Raw genomic sequence first — 20549 nt, forward strand, 5'->3', positions numbered from 1 at the left:
TTGGTTGACTGCCACATAGTCATGAGAAAGTGACAAAAAAGTGACATAGGACACGTTCTGTTCCTCTGCTGAGTTTAAAGACCAATGGAATAGATTTTATCCAACTTAAGCCTGTCTTATTTGTTCAACTGAAGTGATTTAGATTATTTTTATACGCCTTAGCTGACAAATGTTATCTGTACAGTAAGTGTTGATCATATTAGTGAGTAATCCAGCCTCTATCTCAGCCACTGCAAAGGAGGAGGGCGTAATGTGTTGCAGTGTGACGAATATGGAACTCAAAAACCACAGTTGTTCCTGGTTGTTGGTTTTTTTATTTAAAAAGCAGAGCAGACTATGTTTCGCAGCATGTGGTTAATTTTTCTGCGCTTGTTTTAGGCATGTAAGTATTATCATTATTTTTATCCATATCAGGCATATTAAAAAAAGCCAACCAAAAGGTAAACCTGATTGTTTAAATTCATGTGTGGTTTAAGACCTTTGTTAATGTTCATGCCTTAATAGGGCATGAAACGTTGAGTAGCATGCGTTAAGCAGTTCTTAACAATAACTTTACTACTACTGTAGGCTTAGTTACAAAATGGGCATCATACTTATTTTTTGTTAATCAAATTAAATTAAAGTTAGACAGGTTTTTCTTAACCTACATTCACCTGCACAAGAGGCAGATTTATGCTTTAGGCGACAGGGGCACCCACCCAGGGCGGCATCCTGTCGGGGGCGGCCCTGAGCGCGGGAAAAAGTAATACTATTTCAGAATGGTTATAAGATTTAGACAACCTGTTTTCTGTCGCTCGTCTGTACGTTCACCGTGTGGAACCATTAACCAAACAGGCGGGCTGATTCTAGTGTGTGAGCGGGGGAGGGTACTGACTGGGAGGGTCTCTCACTCAGAGATACTGGACAAGCTGAGAAGAGAGGCACATCATCTCAGGTCTCCGAGGGCAGGAGGAAAACGCGCTCATCAAACTTTGTACAGAAATGCAATAGGTCAAATCAATCACACTGCGAAATGCTACTAAACAAACAAAACATGCATTTCATCCATAATACTGTACTGTACCAGGGTCGATTCTAGGATCAGAGCACTAATAGGGCTTAGCCCCTAATGAGTCTGCCAAATGCCAGTGCTAATGTGTTTCTATTAAAAGCAAATAAAATTTTATAAGTAATAACATTTCGTTATTTTAATATATTCTCGACACATTTTGATTAAAACCAATAATCAAAATAGTTAACATGATAAATAGATAAATAAATATTATAATTAACATTAGTTTTGTGCCACATTTTTTTTCTTGGGTTATCTTGCTTACTTTCTGTTCCTTCGCTCGTTCTCTCTCTCTTTGTGCGGCCAAAAAACAACCAATACAGAATTAATAATTAATAAAATGTATTCATGCAATTGGTCCATATCTATTCCTTTTTTTTTTTTTTATTATTATTATTATTATTATTATTATTATTTTCTATTTGGAAATTGCATTAATCTAGCCAATATAGAGAAGTAACATAAATTTAAACCTTAGTTTTCTCACCTGACCTGATCCTGGTTTTCTCCCCAAAATCTTTTGCAACCTTGTAATAATTACTTCTTCTTCTCCATAAACTATTAGCGTTAAGTACAGTGGGGCAAAAAGGTATTTAGTCAGCCACCAATTGTCAAGTTCAAGACGCCTGTAATTTTCATCATAGGGAGACAAAATAAGCAAAAAAACAAAAATCACAGAAAATCACAGGATTTTAAAAGAATTTGTTTGCAAATTAGGGTGAAAAATAAGTATTTGGTCAATAACAAAATTTCATCTCAATACTTGTTATATACCCTTTGTTGGCAATGACAGAGGTCTTCCATTTTCTAATAATTGCTCCCACAGTTGATTTCTTCACACTAAGCTGCTTACCTATTGCAGATTCAGTCTTCTTGGCCTGGTGCAGGTCTATAATTTTGTTTCTGGTGTCCTTTGACAGCTCTTTGGTCTTGGCCATAGTGGAGTTTGGAGTGTGACTGTTTGAGGTTGTAGACAGGTAACTTTTATACTGAGAACAGATGCCATTAATACAGGTAACGAGTGGAGGACAAGGGAGCCTCTTAAAGAAGTTGTTACAGGCCAGAAATCTTGCTTTGTAGGTGACCAAATCCTTATTTTCCACCATAATTTGCAAATAAACTCTTAAAACATCCTACAATGTGATTTTCTGAATTTTTATTTTGTCTCTCATAGTTGAGGTATACCTGTGATAAAAAATTACAGGCCTTTCTCATCCTTTTTAAGTGGGAGAACTTGCACAATTTAGGGTTGGCTAAATACTTTTTTCCCCACTGTAACTATTCCACCACTTACTATATCAGAGCATAACATCACTCCATCAAGAAAACTGGACATTAAACCCATAGCTAAACCTGTAACCTGTAATTAAACCTGTAACAGGAAAGAGAAGGGGAAAAAAGGAAAAAGATAAACATATGCAGCTATGTTAAAACTATATGTATAATACATTGCCTGGCCAAAAAGGTCATTATTTTAGGGTAGTCAAATTATTAGGCTACATCAAGCAAAGAAAACAACTAAGGTGATTAGTTTATTCATTTTTAATTGACTAAACTGTGTTGAGAACCCTTCAACAAATGATCAAAACCTGGAAGGATAGTGCTGAACCATCAACTTTGGTCAAGGAATGAGATTTAAAAAGATCATGAATAGAGATCACGTAAACACTTGGTGAAGCTGCAGGGTAAAAAAACCTCAACAATAAAAACCGTAGCTATATTTAATAGTGAAAGTTTCCATTTACACAGCATGTGAAGGGAACTCACAGCACTAAACAGTTGTGTGGCCATTAAAAAACACATGTTAATGAGACTAATCAGAAAATGTTTTTTTAGAGCGCATAAAGAAGCTTTGGAGCAATCGTAAAAGGTCTTGTGGATAGAGAGATGGGTGCATCAGGGTGAGAATGTAAGTACATGACGCAGGGCATTCTGCACGATAAGTGCATTGCTCTATGCACTTCCTTTCTTACCCTGGCACACCCAAGGAAGAAGTGTTACGATCAGGGTTGCTTCAGTTGGTCATGTCTAAGTTCAGCAACATTATGTAACAATAAAATTAAGTAAGCTAATGTACAGAATGACCAGGTAAATACATCAATGGAGTTTTTTCCCCTGAAGGCGTTGCCACATCTTAGTACCCAATTTGTAAAAGGGTGGTTCTGGGAGCATGATCAATCATTTTTACATATACTGTAAACTGACAACCACATTGCATGTTGTAATCAAAGCTTAATGTGATGTGATGGTCAGGCAGTATATAATGAATGTAATAAAATTGGCTAGTATAACACTTGTTAACCTATCTACCTACCACTGGATATAATTTTGCACTTATGGTAATACAATATCTATAGTAAAGCCATTGCAACCTAACTAGAGTACTGACTTGGATAACTTTCACTGAAATGACCTCATAAAAGTTTTGTGTGATAGTATTGAAGTCCTTGGCTCAGTCAGAGGTACGATATATGACTGTTCTGGGTTGAGAGCTGACTTTCCGTAGAAGTGGGGGTTTATTATTTAGCACGGACAGAAAGGGTCCTAATAGACAATTAGCATGTTTTTTTAAACCACATGTTGTTAATGGCACTAAATTTATACACTCAACAAAAATATAAACGCAACACCTTTGTTTCTGCTCCGATTTTTCATGAGATGGACTTAAAGATCTAAAATTCATTCCAGATACACAATATTACCATTTCTCTCAAACATTGTTCACAAATCAGTCTAAATGTGTGATAGTGAGCACTTCTGCTTTCCTGAGATAATCCATCCCACCTCACAGGTGTGCCACATCAAGATGCTGATCTGACATCATGAGTAGTGCACAGGTGTACCTTATACTGCCCACAATAAAAGGCCACCCTGGAATGTGCATTTTTTTGCTTTATTGGGGTCTGGGGACTCAGAACCGGTCAGTATCTGGTGTGACCACCATTTGCCTCATGCAGTGCAACACCCCTTTCTTCGCATAGAGTTTATCAGATTGTCAATTGTGGCCTGTGGAATGTTGGTCCACTCCTCTTCAATGGCTGTGCGAAGTTGTTGGATATTAGTGGGATCTGGTACACGCTGTCGTATACGCCGGTCAAGCACATCCCAAACATGCTCAACGGGTGACATGTCCGGTGAGTATGCTGGCCATGCAAGAACTGGGACATTTTCAGCTTCCAAGAACTGTGTACAGATCCTTGCAACATGGGGCCGTGCATTATCTTGCTGAAACATGAGGTGATGTTCATGGATGTATGGCACAACAATGGGCCTCAGGATCTCATCACGGTATCTCTGCGCATTCAAAATGCCATCAACAAAATGTACCTGTGTTCTTCGTCCATAATAGATGCCTGCCCATACCATAACCCCACCACCACCATGGGCCACTCGATCCACAACATTGACATCAGCAAAGCGCTCACCCACATGAAGCCACACACGCTGCCACACACGCTGCCATCTGCCCTGAACAATGTAAACCGAGATTCATCCGTGAAGAGAACACCTCTCCAACGTGCCAGACGCCATAGAATGTGAGCATTTGGCCACTCAAGTCTGTTACGGCGACGAGCTGGAGTCAGGTCAAGACCCCGGTGAGGACGACGAGCATGCAGTTGAGCTTCCCTGAGACAGTTTCTGACAGTTTGTTTGGTTATGCAAACCAATTGTTTCAGCAGCTGTCTGAGTGCCTGGTCTCAGACGATCTTGGAGGTGAACCTGCTGGATGTGGAGGTCCTGGGGTGGTGTGGTTACACGTGGTCTGCGGTTATGAGGCCGGTTGGATGTACTGCCATATTCTCTAAAACGCCTTTGGAGACGGCTTATGGTGGAGAAATGAACATTTAATGCAGGAGCAACAGATCTGGTTGACATTCCTGATGTCAGCATGCCAATTGCACGCTTCCTCAATGCTTGTGGCATCTGTGGCATTTTGCTGTGAGACAAAACTGCACATCCCAGGGTGGCCTTTTATTGTGGGCAGTATAAGGTACACCTGTGCACTACTCATGATGTCAGATCAGCATCTTGATGTGGCACACCTGTGGGGTGGGATGGATTATCTCAGCAAAGCAGAAGTGCTCACTATCACACATTTAGACTGATTTGTGAACAATGTTTTAGAGAAATGGTAATATTGTGTATCTGGAATGAATTTTAGATCTTTAAGTCCATCTCATGAAAAATCGGAGCAGAAACAAAGGTGTTGCATTTATATTTTTGTTGAGTGTAGATGACTTAGATCACACAGTGCCACTTAAAAATATACATTTTTAATAAAATTATATCTTTAACTTTACAGATTACTGATTCAGTCTCTGTCTCTTCATGACTGATATTTTCATGTTTAGCGATCATGGACAACGGAAGCCAGAATTCATCGTACAACTGCAGCCTTCCCTTTGACAATGACCGACTTCCACTTCTTATTCTGTATGGCATGGTTCTCACTGTGGGAGTACCTGCTAACCTTGTCACCGTCTATTTGACTTTCCTCGAGGTGCAAAAGAAGAATGTCTTGGGAATCTACCTGCTGAGTCTGTCTGTGTGTGATCTGATGTACTTAGGCACACTACCTACATGGGCCATTTACATAAACAGTAACCACAGCTGGCACTTCGGCTCTCTGGCTTGTAAGATGACAGGCTACATCTTCTTTAACAACATGTATGTTAGCATCTTCCTCTTATGCTGTGTGTCTGTGGACCGTTATATTGCTGTGGTATATTCATTGAAATCTCGAGGTTTGAGGCAGATGAGATCAGCTGTAATAGTCACCACAGTGATTGTAGTTTTAGTGGCACTGGGCCACATGCCGGTGTTTACCATGTCAGAGGGTGAAACAGAGACGAAACAGGAAAAGCGTTGCTTTGAGCCTGGACAGAACACAGCCACTGTGACTGCCTTTAACTACGCCCGCTTTTTTATCGGGTTCTTCATTCCACTGTGCATTCTGCTGGTCACCAACCGTGCCATTTTCTGTATAGTCAAAGCCAGTGATGGCTTGAGTCCTGATCAGAAGATTAAAGTCCGTTACCTCGTTCTGGCAGTAATATTGTTCTTTCTGGTCTGCTTCGCCCCCTATCACATTATTCTTTTGGTACGGGCCGTCAGTTTTCATTTCTCAGATAGGTCTTGTGCCTTTGACAGAACACTTTACACACCTTACAGCATCTCTCTGGGACTGTCCACACTTAACAGTGCTATGAATCCGATTCTGTATGTGCTGGCCAGTGACAACATGCGCAAGGAGATATGCAGAAGCGTGTGCTGCACGTGCAGTGGCCTCTTTTCTAGACAAGATACAGGAGCAGCACTGTCATCACCGGGGGAAGATCAGAGAAACTTTTCTGGGCTAAGGTCAAGTGGAGGGACACAGGAGCTTTTAGTGATCAGATGACATGTAGAATAATACCATGTGAACTATGCCTCTCTAAAGAAACTGTGATGGCCAATAAAGTTATGTACATTTAATAGGTTTTGTGTGTGTTCTTAAAGGGCCTTTTCTCGTATACATTGTGATATGCATCAGCTGTCATTAGTTTAACCAAAGTAGTAAAATTTGATATTTTCATTCTGAGAAAAAAAGTTTTAAACATTTAACAAGGTTTAGGGATATAATCATATAATATCAGAGAAACTGTTTGCGTCTCAGGTCTATATATTATATGGTCTAGCTGCTACACACAGTAAAAAAACGACAAATGTCTCGAACGGTTGTTAGATCTTGTCAAAACCACACTTCTTGTTTTAGCAGGAAATGGTCTGATGCACGTAAAGGGAACATTTTTTTTTTTTTTAGGTTCTTTTTACTTAACACGTGCATAGCATGAGCCGGCAAGAAATGGGAAATTAATTTTTGGAAATCCCACTACATATTTAACAAAACATTCTGCTTCTGGATCTATAACATTGTTGTATGGATGATTATTGAATTGTTATAGCCACAGTAGATACAGGTACCTGAATTTCTTCTGGTTTATCTTTTGACAAGATCTTTATAGGCCATTAATCTTAACGAATGTTATTATTATATTCTTATATTTATGTTTAAGCCATGCTGCAAAAAATACACTCAGTTTATATTTATCTATTTTTTATCTTAACTAAATATAATAATAAATAATAATAAATATTTAAATTAAGCCTGGTGCATAATGCTGCCCATTATGATATGCATCTTATCACTAAAGTGAAAAATGGCAGTTTTTGAACAGGCATTCCTGGAAAAGGCCAGACTGTTTTCCAATATACAACTTTGCAGTTACAGTAAGCATGTACCCTCAAATTCATTTTTGGTTAAATTCTTGGTGACCAGAATATAAACCAATAATGGGGAATCTGTGGTTGTAGTTCATCTACCTCAAGGTTCAACATAGAATGCTTTTCTTCACACTGGTGTGATTCTAAGAGCAGACCATTAGGGTGGCTCAGCTACAATGACAATGTAACATTTATAGTGTCTTGCTCTTAATACCTTGCTATTAATAGTAATTCTTATTTTATTATTAGTATTATTCTAATATGATTTTTTAAATATTTTAATTAACACAATATTAGTATTACTAGTGACCAGCATTATATTGTTGTTAAAAACTACTTTCCTACTAAAATAAATAGTATTGCCTGCAAAGTATTCAAACATTTTATTGTAATCTATTTTCGTGTATAATAATAATAATAATAATAATAATAATAATAATAATAATAATAATAATAATGTCATCAATACACAGCTTAGTTATGTGAAATCACTGTGGAGTCTACTGCAGTGAATACGGCCAAAACTAAAGCTGCGTGGGCATTAGGCCTTTTACTATGTACTGTAGTCTTCACACCTTTGTCATCTTGCTTACTTTTTCGCTTTCTGTTGTCTCCATCCTGCTCTCTCTCTCTCTCTCTCTCTCTCTCTCTCGCTCTCTCTCTCTCTCTCTCTCTATGTGTGCTGTCAACCAAAACTTAACAACCCAACAGAATGATTTATAATTAACTGTAAATACAGAATAAGGTACAAATTCTATCAGAACCAGAAACTGCCTTTTTTGGGCATTAACTTGAATGATTTACGAAATGATGCTGTCACTATGTTATATATTTTTGAGTGAAATGTAGCCTTTAGACCAGATGTTCTTGTCTTTTGCCTAGCAAGATTTGGTAATGTTAATGAGATATTAATGATAAGGTTGGCATCTATTCGGGTGCATGTATAAAAACAAAAGGATGTGTCTGAGGTGTCAAAGTTTGAGATGTACCGCATCGTTGAAGCCATTCTACTATTGACTGTTGATGTCACTCACACATTGCAATCACATCCTGTTTTGCACACTTTGGGAAGTTTTTGACATTAAAGAATTTCAAGTACAAGTTGTGCCCGTTCAGAAAGTCTGTGTTGACTGTACACTTCATCAGTGAGCTTAGTAGCCTTATTGCAAAGACTGGGGTTATTTGATGCCCAGTGAGTGGCTACCTTTTCCTAATAACCCTTTCAAAAAAAAAAAAATCACAGAAATTTTAGATGTGATTGGGAGATTACATATGCAAAATATAATGTTAAATCTAAAATTAACATGCAAATTATGTGATTATTCAGATGTAAATTTCATGCAACTTTTCTGTAATGGAAAACTTAAAGTAGTGTTTTTGCATATGAAGGCTTTGGTGTTATACTTAAACTATTATTTCCTATGTCTTATTTATACTTCATAAAAATATATTATAATGGTATAGTAGATTATAATATATTCAGACAAGCAGTTGAAATTTTAGAGTCTATTTAGGATCTTACCGCATGAAAGAGTTTTACTTCTCCAAATGTTTTGATTTCTTGTGATATTTGCATATTAAGTGGTTTGAATCTTTTATAATAGAATTGTACATTAATTTGCACAGGTGTTACTATTTTGGTGGTCAATGAGTGTACATTATCTCTCTGCCTAGCTTTTGTATCCTGTCTTCTGCTACAGTGTAAAAAAAAGTGGGCAAAAGTGAAAATAACAAGAGAGCTGGGAGAAAAAATAGACATGGGGCTTTTTTTTAAAAAGAGAACGGATGAGTGTAGATCGCATAATCTTTTTGCACTGTGTTATAGATGCCACGATGTGATAAATATAGAAATATGTGCCAAGTAGCTCACATAATACTGCAAAGAATATACCTGTTTCATGCTTATAGATTATGTAACACATATCAAAAAAGTATTTAGTCAGCCACTAATTGTGCAAGTTCTCCCACTTAAAGAAATGAGAGAAGCCTATAATTTTCATCATAGGTATACCTCAACCATGAGAGACAAAATAAGAAAACAAATCCAGAAAATTCTGGCCCATCCTTGTTGATGTTTTGGGGCTGTCGCTGGGCAACACAGACTTTCAACTCCCTCCAAAGATTTTTAATGGGGTTGGGACAATTTTGTTTCTGGTGTCCTTTGACAGCTCTTTGGTCTTGGCCATAGTGAAGTTTGGAGTGTGATTGTTTGAGGTTGTGGACGGATGACTTTTATACCGATAACAGATGCCATTAATACAGGTAACGAGTGAAGGACAGATGAGTCTCTTAAAGAAGAAGTTACAGGTCTGTGAGAGCCAGAAATCTTGCTTGTTTGTCCAGTAGGTGACCAAATCCTTATTTTCCACCATAATTTGCAAATAAATTTTTTAAAAATCCTACAATGTGATTTTCTGGATTTTATTTTCTCATTTTGTCTCTCGTAGTTAAGGTATACCTAAGATGAAAATTACAGGCCTCTCTCATCTTTTTAAATGGGAGAACTTGCACAATTGGTGGCTGACTGGTGGCTTTTCCCCACTGTAACTGTATTTTACCTGAATGAAAATGTATTCTTGTACAGTAAATGTTTAATGCTTTTGTATATACCAAAAAACCTACAGCCTATCAACCTTAACTTACAGTAAATATGTTAAGGTCTGGCATTATATATTAAAAATATAAATTTTACTCAGTTAAAGGAATATTGAAGTAAATATACATGAAGGAAATTTACTGAGCATCAATCAAGACTCTAATGCATCATTCTGGTAAAAAAAACATTTACATACAAAGTATACATTCAGTATGGTTAATGTGTTTAGTGTTTAATAAATATTACAGTATTTTAAAATGTACACAATGTGAAAAAACATTGCTTATATTATAGTTATATGAAATAAATACTTTAATATTAAAACAAACTATTTCGATCAGTTTATTTCTCTAACACTTTATACTGGGTGTGGTGCACAAAACCACTGACATCCTTTGAGGGATGTAATAAGCAGTGACTTCACAAAAACCATGTTGGAGCAAGAAGACATTAATAAAAACATAGCTTTAAACTAAATTATTTTAAAAGGCTATCCTTCATGCTGTAGGCTACTTTCTAGTGACTCTTTTTTTTAGTAAGGCTATAAAAGGCAGCTGAGAGTCAACAGCAAAACACATCCGGCAAACTATTTTAAAGACAAATGTTTTCTCACTTTGTTTAAGTAAATATATCGATAGCCAGGGTTGACAGGTTACAGTCATTTCTTTTTAACCCTGCATCTCACCGCCACTAAAAAAAAAAAAAATTTAAAAACAAACAAACAAAAAAACAATTATTGTCTCCTTGGAATTATTAAGTTATATCTGTTGGTCAGAATTGATTTACCCAGATGTTTTTTATTCTGTCACACAGATAGTACTGACCTGTCAATTTCATGGAATAAATGTTGTCCAAAAATTATGAATTATATTGTTCTGAGATAACTTAAATATTTGGTGAAGTCGCAGCATTAAAAAAAAATCTAAAGCATAAATCACTGCTATGTTTTATGATAAAGGTAAAAGCATTTTCACATGCACACTGTGACATGAACTCACAGGATTGGGACTAAACAGATGTGTGTCCATAAGAAATACTTAACTCTTAAATCATTAACCACTCCTTCTGGCCAATAAAAATAAATCAGCTGATGTACTGGAAAACTAGAATACCCCTTCAGTAAATTACTTTGTCCTTGATGGAAATAATAATAATAAATACAAGACCACACTTCATCAGTTTCACATATAACTTGGACATTAAAGGGTCCTGACTTTGATACAATAAAATATTATTTTATAGAGTTTTTCTCTTGGCTATGGATTGTATGATCAATAGAAATAGATATACAGAGCACAGCCACACTGTCAGCACAAATGGAGAAAATGGAAAACAAATAAATTGACTCATTCTGGGCTGGAGTCTAAAACAAAAAGTGTTATTACCTGTCTGTTTGCTGCTTCACATCCAATGAAACTGTCCATAGAGCAAACATGGAACTAAACAATGTTGGGGAAAATGGCTATGTGCATTATAAATTCAGTTTCTTTAAACAATTTTGTGATTTTGGAAAAACTTAAAAAAAAAAAAAAAAAAAAACACCAGAAAAAACAGAAAAAAAAGTTTTTTCTAAAATCACAAAATTGTTCAAATAAAACTGAATTTCAAAAAAACAAAAACATTTTTCTTTCTTGAAAATAGACCATGCCTATAAGCCATAAACGTAAAGCATCAGATCTTCATGGCAGATTTGTAGAAACCTACATTGTAAACACTTTGTTCACTGCCTTTTCCCACCTATTCTGGACATAATGTGGGTGTTTATTAGGATGCCTTGGGACCAAGTATAATGGATGCATACACAGAGTGAATTTAAATTTGTAACACCTACTTCCCACTATACAGTACATGGAAAAAATCCTTTTCTGTAAAATGTTTATATTCTTATCTGGATATCATCACAAAGATTTTGTGTACAGTGTTTGACTGTAGTAATATGTATGTTTCATTATAGTAAGTCCTTCTTGTCCTGTTGATTCTGTAGTCTTGGACTGTTCTGGCTGAGCCACTGGCGAGAGATCTGGTAGAAGAATCCAGGTGAATTTTGACACCACGTGGCTGCTGTAAGCTACACGATAAAACAGGACAAGTGTTTAGTAAACAAGTTGCAAATAGATTTTATATGTTGACTTTCAGGCAGACCTACAGTGGCCTAAATGAGGAAATCAAAACCAGAAAATAAAAGCAAAAGCAAATCAGAAAATACAACAGTAAAACCACAAACCCCATACGGAAATGCGATGTATTGCAAAGTACAGTGGTGGTCAAGCGTATTAAGACAACATATCCCATCTGTTCTGCCCTCAGCGGTATCTGGTTACAGAGTTGTGCTAATTTTCTGAAACACTAGTGAAAAACATTGACAATGATACTCAGCTTCTGGAGCCATGGCCTGTGTCATCTCCAGACGTAAAGCAGGTAGAAACCTGATGGACAATGGTGAAGAAGCCAGTAGTCATCAAGAAACCATTTTTTGCACATGATCTTTATGAAGCAATCAAACAGGCATGGAATGAGCGAGTGAAACCAGAGTACTGCAGATGTTTTTTTCGACTCTATGCCCAGCCAGATCCCACAGGTTTTTGAAGATTTAAGGACTTAAGACTTTAAAATTTAACTGAATATTAGTTTTGTAAAGCATTGCATAAAATGACAAATTATTTATATTAATTTGTTTCATTATTAAAAAGCAATTGAGAATGTCATTAAAACATTGAATTTCACTTTTGACTGAATATTTTTGCCCACCACTACATGTCCATATATCACATTTCTGTATGGGACCACACAACATCGGTTTTTATAGCTGTGTCTCTTGTTGTTTTTTTTTTTCTTTCAATTTCTAAATTCTGGTGTTGTTTGGTCTTAGTTTTGTTGTGGTGTTAACTATTTTACTATTGGATTTTAGTGCATTTATGTGTTTTGCACTTACATGCCATTGTTAGACCCATTTTATCTTTTTATAAAACAGACCTACCTTAGTTTGAATGAGTGCAGCAGGGACAATTTTAGGCTTCTCGATCCCAATATGAGGTAAATCAGTGTTCTGTAAATATAATGATCAAATTTTGCTTACTTCTGTTAATTTACTTGCATCTCCTACTGCTTTGAAATACTCTAGAAAAAAATTCTCTTTTAATACCATCAATTACAATCAAGATCCTTCATGTATCTTGTCTGTCATGTATCTTGTCTGGTCGTACTAGGTTGCATATTTGTCAAATTTGTCAAACTATTTAACCGTAGTAAACATTTATGTACTTTATTTTTTGTTTACCTGTAAAATGATAGATTGTTTGAGCTGTAGTGTGTCAGTGAGCTGCTGGTGGGAATGCAAGTTGAGTTTAGGACCAATGATTCTAGGAGACTTTGGCTCATGCAACAGCTCATGGTAAAAGCTGGAACCCTTTCTGGATGGAGAAAGAAGACAATAACAGAAATCACAAATCCAGTAATGTGCATAGTTTTTGATAGGTCTCAGGGCTTCCTGAAGGAGTGTTTGGGTCAAATTTATACCTGACCAGTTTATACCTGACCAGTTTATACCTTACCAGTTTCAGAGGAATCTATTTTTATTTGTTAGGCCACACAGTGAACCATGTGAACGAGTGAGGAACAGGTGCAGATGAAGACAGATGATGAGGCTGGTGATTAATATACTGGTAATGGTGACTGCTGAGTGGTTGTAACAGATGAGAGGGGAAATGAGGTTGCTGCTGAGGGTGTTACATAAACAACCAATTTTTTAATTTTAAATTGACATTGTATCTTTAGGCACTTTTGCTGCCAGTCGCAGTAAAAGATTTGTTACCATTTCTTCAGTTTAATCGTCATAATTTAATTTCAATTAATATGACAAAATGAGACATGTCTCATGCCTTTTGCATAGTACTGTATATGTCCTTTTGTGGTTTGTAAATAATCAAAGACTCTAATGTTTACACTAAATGCAACTTAGAATGGAAAATGTTTTGGCTAGAATTTTGTCTCAGATGGAACACAACATCCATTTCTGTATATATTTCAGCTTTCATGATACACTCATCATGTCTCACCTTGATAGTACTGCTGATGGATAAGGTGTATGTGTGGAGTTGTGCAGTAGCTGTGACAGTGGCAGGACATCCATCATGTCTGTGTCTCTCACAATCTCCTCAATGTGAAAGCAATCACAGATCACAGTCCAGGGATCATCACCTTGCTCTACCTGGACACGCACAAGTATTAAACATTCTTTCATGCACTTTGATTAAGGTCACTTCACATAAAGCAGCTTAAATTTAGTTAGTTTGTTTTATTCCAAATAGAGTTGAAATGAGTTTTAGATAGCGATAAAATATTCAATTTATTGGTGTTTTTATGGGCCTGACGAAATTTCCCCTTAGGTGTAGAAGTAGTGAATGAGCATTATTCTATTAAAAATGCTCAAACAATAAGGAAAACCGTCGTAACACATTGGAAAGATAATGGTTTCTAAATGGATTCTAAATGACTTCTAAATGGATTCTACTTTGAACCGTAATATCTTAATACACTAATGATGAATGAAACTTTCTGTTTTGTGCTGTCTATAATTTGCATTCTTCAAAGATTTTCCCCTTTCCAAGAATTACTACTGTGAATATAGAACATTGTGCTCATATTGTGCTGTACATTTTACACATAGTACTGTTATCCTTTCCTCTGAAAACATACTGTCTTACTTCTATTTTATCGCAAGATTGATATCAAGATTCAGCTTTAGGTTACAACAAAAATAAACCTTTCAGGGTGCATTTTAATATTTTCTTTTAAATTCTTTTAATAATAATAATAATATATATATATATATATATATATATATATATATATATATATATATATATATATATATATATATACACACACACACACACACACACACGAAGGAAGCATTTCAAGGTCCTGGAGTGGCCTAGCCAGTCTCCAGATCTGAACCCCATAGAAAATCTTTGTTTTGTTTAAAGTCTGTGTGGCCCAGTGACAGCCACTGCTGCAAAACATCACTGCTCTAGAGGAGATCTGCATGGAGGAATGAGCGAAAATACCAGCAACAGTGTGTAAAAACCTTGTGAAGACTTACAGAACATTTGACCTCCGTCATTGTCAACAAAGGGTATATATAACAAAGTATTGAGATAAAATGTTGTTATTGACCAAATACTTATTTTCCACCATAATTTGCAAATAAATTCTTTAAAAATCCTACAATGTGATTTTCTTATTTTGTGTCTTTTAGTTGAGGTATACCTATGATGAAAATTACAGGCCACTCTCATCTTATTAAGTGGGAGAACTTGCACAATTGGTGGCTGACTAAATACTTCCTTTTTACCCCACTGTATCCCATTTCACTACTTCTTGGAGACCATCATGGTGGAAATATTTCTCAGAATGCTGAAGCTGAAGTCTTCCGCAAGTGACAATTGTCAATTGTTTTTTCACCTTCATTCAAAGAAACTTTATCACAAGTCCTGGTTTGACTTGAACCTTTTGTACATTTTATTTTACGTTTTGCATCATCTATTTGATTTAAATGTTTAAAAGCAATGCTAGGACAAATATTAAAATAAGAAGGTATATACAGCTAAATCTATAACACACTCAACAGAATAAGAATGTAAAACAGCAACACTTCCATTCAAGGCATTGGGAAGAGCCCTTTTAAGATCTTTTTCTTTTTACCACTTGATTCTTCTTTTAAAACACCAAATTATCCACAGAACTCTTATTATTAATCTAAACATATTTGAAATAGTTTACCAAATCGATATGCTTGAAATGCACATTAAAAGGCATTTTGGTCTTAACCACAAAATAAAGAGCTTCCATTTAGTTGCTAAACATGTCACACATAATAGCTAAAGTGTAAAAGAAAATACCTTGTGTTCATGGCCAGAAATTTGTTCCTCCTGAGATGATAAGTCTGCAGAAGCACTCTCTTCACTGAGACCTTCATTAAAACTACCCCAATCCCCAAAGCCAGCGCTGTCCCTGTGATTCACATCCCAGTGTTCCGAGCTAAAGGTGGACCAGTCCGCAAACTGTTCACATCTCTCAAAGTCATTTTCAGTCAAGTCCTCCATTACTGCACACACACACTTCACAGATTCACCTCTCTCATCTAATCTGTGCAGTAAAGATGTAATGCACAGATTAAAAGAGGTTAAAGTATCCACTGGGGTCTTGTAGTAGCAGCTGACGTTATCATATGTCCTTCCTCATAGTCCTTTTAATCTTTCAGCACGACCATCAACAATTCCTTCGTGATTAGTAGGTGCCTCCTGTTTTCAATCAAAGCTCCTCATTGCAATGGCTGTCTTTTTTTTAAAACCCACTTCTTTATATTTTCAGTGACTATATATGTGTGAGATGTTGTGGGAAGTTGTTTCAAATAGAAACAAAACAGGAAGTTGCCATTGTGCTTCATGTGAGTACATGAAGCCAAACACTTGCTTCCTCTGACTGCATGAGCTCCTGCAATGCTGTTTCTGTGTTAGGGTTGAACTTCCAGGAATAGAAGATAAAAGAAGATGAAGGCAGTGAAGGACATGCTAGAGTATAATGAAATCATTTTATACATACACAGAAATTATGAACATAATAATAGTATAATAATATTTATATAACACTTATATAGAGAGTATATATATATATATATATATATATATATATATATATATATATATATATATATATATATAAAAGAGTTTTTGAGTAAATCTATTAAAATTTGACTTGGAAATAAACTCAGCTCAGTAAATTTGTTTAAAGAAAATGCAGAAAGAGACATGCGCAATCATACCCCTGAGTGATACCTGGTAACTAATCTGTTTACTTTCAGTAGAACCATTTGTTCTTATGTTCTGTTAAATCTTGATTTGTAGTATAATATTGAAACAGGTTATGTCTTGCTTCTGAGCACCAGGTTTTTTCTGTACTCATACAAGCTGTAATTCATGATCAGTGCATTATTATTCTCCAAGAAACTGGAACTCTAAAGGCAAGTATCAGTTCCTATGAGAATCTATAGTCAGGCAATCATCACTAATCAACTGCTATCATATAAAAGAGGCTAATGCCACATTTATGAAAACGTAGAAAGAAATAGTATACATACTTTTTGTTTTTGCCGGTAAGGAATAACACTCAGGTGTGAGTAAACGCTTCCGCACTGCTGGGGCTCTGACGCAAACAGGAGGAGCAAGGGGTGAGTGCAAATCTGTCTTTGTCTCTCTGTCACACACACCTAGCACAGGTATGTGAATAGTCAACTCCCTCTTTAAGTTCACTGACATTTTCCAAATAGCAGGCGGCACACATAATATGGGGTACCGATACAATTTATTATTACCTAGTATTTGGGGAGATGTTTGAATTTCCAGAAACAGAAATGTGTAAGCAAACAGAATTTCTCCGTTTAAAATATTTTTTAATCCGATCCTTCATTTTCAGTATCTGCTTGATCTGGAAACATATAGTCTAAGTCTTGGCCACACCCATACAGTAAATGGACCTTCCTTAAAATGTCCCCATTAAATTGGAGGCACACAATTACTGTCCATTATACACATACAGGAAGTATATGATGTTTTTGTATGACTTAGCATTTCACTTTCCAGAATGACCCAGTGAAAGATGAGTAAAGACATGGTTTGTTAAGGTGGGACAGCCCTAACCTAAATCCCATTGAAGACCTTGAGAACGACTGTGAACACCTCCTTGCACAACACCAGTTACATTCTTCTGTCTGAATGGATACAATCCCTGCAGTGACGCTTCGGAATTCACTGAAAAACTTCTTCAGATGAGTGGAGATTACTGTAGAAGAAAATAGATCTTTAAAAGGGCGTTCAAAAAAGCATACAGTACCATGCAACAGTCTTGAGCCACCCCTCATTTCTTTATATGAAATGAAATTAAATGATGTAGATTCAATTAAAGAAATGAAAACGTATGTTTTATTGTCACAGGCTGCAAGATGCAATTAAAAAATGTAATTTTTATGTAACAACCTCAGCAGCAACCTCACTGCAATCTGAACCGAGTTCATGCCTTTGTGTGGTTAACAAAACAACACTATTTCCTCCAAAACTGGTCAGGTACAGGAACAGGATTAAAAATGAGAGCCAACAAAGTCCTCCATGGAGCCTGGAAAATGATCCCTTAAGATGACATATAAAAGCACAACAATGTCTGGCTCATTGGAAGCAAAACATGAAGAAACAAGGGGTGGCTTAAGACTTTTGCACAGTTCTGTATATAATTGTGAAGGTTGGGTATCTACAAATATATGGTCATGTGGTCTGTCTTTGAGAGAAATCAGGAGAACCTGGAAGAATCCCACACGGATATGGAGAGAACATGCCAAACCCTGTACAGACATTAACCTGATCTCAGGATTGAACTTGGAGCTGTGCAGTGACGATGCAGGTGACTATACCACAATGCCACACACCACACATTATAGGACCAAACAATACTTAGATTGAGTAAGAACACACTATGAACAAGAGTCGTACAATAATCATAAATATCATATAAATACTATATTTAGTACATCACATGTAACTTTATATATAATAATATATATATATATATATAAAATAATATATATATATATATATATATATATATATATATATATATATATATATATATATATATATATATATATATACGATTACAGTTCTGTATATAATTGTGATGGTTGGGTATCTACAAATATATGGTCATTTGGTCTGTCTTTGAGAGATTACATCAATGATTCTTATGTAAGTCATCGTCACCAAACATCTTTTCAACTGATGGAATAAGAAAAGTACCTAAAATCTCAATGAGAACATGTGCATTTATTTAAGATGTAATAACTGTAATCTCCCCTGTAACTTTACCTGACATGCAAAACCATATCATCAATGATTGTGGAAATTTGCATGTTTTTTTTTTTCAGGCAGTTGTCTTTCATTGGAACGACACCAAACAAAAGTTCCAGCATTCTCTATCACTCTGCCTGATGCAGATTCATGACCAAATATCACTTCATTCAGTCATCCACAGTCCATGATTGCTTTTATTTAGCCCATTGTGTAACCTCATTTTTTCTGTTTAGGTGTCAATGATGGTTTTTGTTTTGCTTTTCTGTATGTAAATCCCATTTCCTTTAGGTGAAGTTTCACAGTTCGGTCACAGACAGTGACTCCAGTTTCCACCCATTTGTTCCTTATTTGTTTAGTTGTGCATTTTCTGTTATTCTGCATATTGCTTTAAATTTTCTACAGTATGTCGACACTTTGATGTCTTTCTTGGTCTATCAGTACGCTTCCCTTTAACAACCTTGCCATTTGATTTGTACTTGGTCCAGATTTTAGACACATCTGATTAGGAACATCATCTACCTTCTTGAGCAAGTTTTATTTTATATAGTTTTAACTTACATGTTTTTTTTGTTGGAGTCATGATTTATGTCAATCAGCTTGGTGCAACAGCTCACCAAGGTGTGAAAGCACACTTTTAAAAAAAAAAAACTGCAGATCAATTACAGTAGCAGATGTAATCTGATAGAGTGTTTGTTTTAAAACAGCAAAGTACATGGTGATTCCATATTTTGCTTGATCTGCATATTGTCTTTTTTATTTTATTTTATATTATTAAGTGTTTCTTAAAGCCAGAAGGTTAGAATGTTAAATTAAAAGTTTTGTGGCATGTCCGTACTGCATTGAATGCACAGGACCCTCTTGTTTTGCTAAGTATTATTATATTTCCCCCCTTTTTGGGGGTCTTAGCATGCTCAAAAACAAATGAAAATTTTCAGACAGGTTGGAATTTGCTGCCATTAGGATGCCTGAGGGTCGCGTGGCCCAAGGCCACCAGGGGCCCCCACACAAGATTTAGCTGGATAGCTGACACACACTTTCACTTAACACATGAAACTCGGTACACATTTAGAGCTCATTTAGCCGAACAACTTTCGCATGTCATGGACTCAACTCAACAGGAGGCTGGCTATTTTGGGTCGTTCACAAAAATGCATCTGATGGATTTTCATATACTCCTCCTAGGGAATTTATATGATCGTCACCAAACCGCGGGCCGATGTGATCTAAAGACATTGAGGACGCAAAATTGTAGAGGGATTTTTGATCTCAAACGGGTCAGCTGTGATAATGTCTTAAACTTACACTGAAAAATGATTAATAACTTTCTGTGTGGCATTATATTGAGTGCCATTATATTCAGTGACACGTTCAGTGACATCACATTGAGTAACATCATAGTGTGGTGCTTACTTTCCAGGATCTGCGGCCTATTGAACATACATACACATCACAAACCTTAACACTAGCACAAACAAACACACTCATACAGCACACACATAACAAATGTTAACACTCGCACACAAACTCATGTATATCACAGATCACAAATTTTAACACTCACATCTGTCTTCACATGCCTGCACTCAGAAATACACAACCACACACACTAACAAGTCACATGTGTGACACACACATCACACACATACTACCACAATCACTAGTGTTAACACACACTCACCTGGCCCTGAAGTGTGCAAGTGTTTGTACCATGTGATGGATTCCTGTGTTCTAGAGAATGTGC

At 36.2% G+C, this 20549-nt stretch overlaps 2 protein-coding genes across 6 annotated transcripts; one reads left to right on the forward strand and one right to left on the reverse strand.

The window, feature by feature from the left end:
• Positions 1 to 272: 272 nt before the first annotated feature.
• On the forward strand, positions 273 to 9249 carry gpr132a (G protein-coupled receptor 132a). Of its 3 annotated transcripts, XM_053509932.1 has the most exons (3): positions 297 to 382; positions 2888 to 3139; positions 5355 to 9249. In XM_053509932.1, exon 3 carries the CDS (start codon positions 5409 to 5411, stop codon positions 6450 to 6452), a length of 1044 nt encoding a protein of 347 aa, XP_053365907.1. In that variant the 5' UTR covers positions 297 to 382; positions 2888 to 3139; positions 5355 to 5408; the 3' UTR covers positions 6453 to 9249. The 3 variants fall into 3 exon arrangements, with proteins under 3 accessions (XP_053365906.1, XP_053365907.1, XP_053365905.1); XM_053509931.1 differs by lacking the exon at positions 2888 to 3139 and having other exon boundaries at positions 273 to 382; positions 5404 to 9249; XM_053509930.1 differs by lacking the exon at positions 2888 to 3139 and having other exon boundaries at positions 311 to 382.
• Positions 9250 to 9358: 109 nt separating this feature from the next.
• Positions 9359 to 17128, reverse strand: si:dkey-229e3.2 (uncharacterized). 3 transcript variants are annotated; one of them, XM_053509934.1, is made up of 6 exons: positions 17050 to 17128; positions 15812 to 16436; positions 13967 to 14118; positions 13189 to 13321; positions 12889 to 12957; positions 9359 to 11979 (listed from the first exon to the last, which is right to left on the reverse strand). In XM_053509934.1, the coding sequence occupies exons 2-6, from the start codon at positions 16013 to 16015 to the stop codon at positions 11860 to 11862; spliced, it is 678 nt and encodes a 225-aa protein (XP_053365909.1). In that variant the 5' UTR covers positions 16016 to 16436; positions 17050 to 17128; the 3' UTR covers positions 9359 to 11859. The 3 variants fall into 3 exon arrangements, with proteins under 3 accessions (XP_053365909.1, XP_053365910.1, XP_053365908.1); XM_053509935.1 differs by having other exon boundaries at positions 9359 to 12337; positions 15812 to 16483; XM_053509933.1 differs by having other exon boundaries at positions 15812 to 16483; positions 17050 to 17127.
• Positions 17129 to 20549: the final 3421 nt, after the last annotated feature.

Source organism: Clarias gariepinus, chromosome 13 (genome assembly GCF_024256425.1).
Source record: "Clarias gariepinus isolate MV-2021 ecotype Netherlands chromosome 13, CGAR_prim_01v2, whole genome shotgun sequence".
NCBI lineage: Eukaryota > Metazoa > Chordata > Actinopteri > Siluriformes > Clariidae > Clarias > Clarias gariepinus.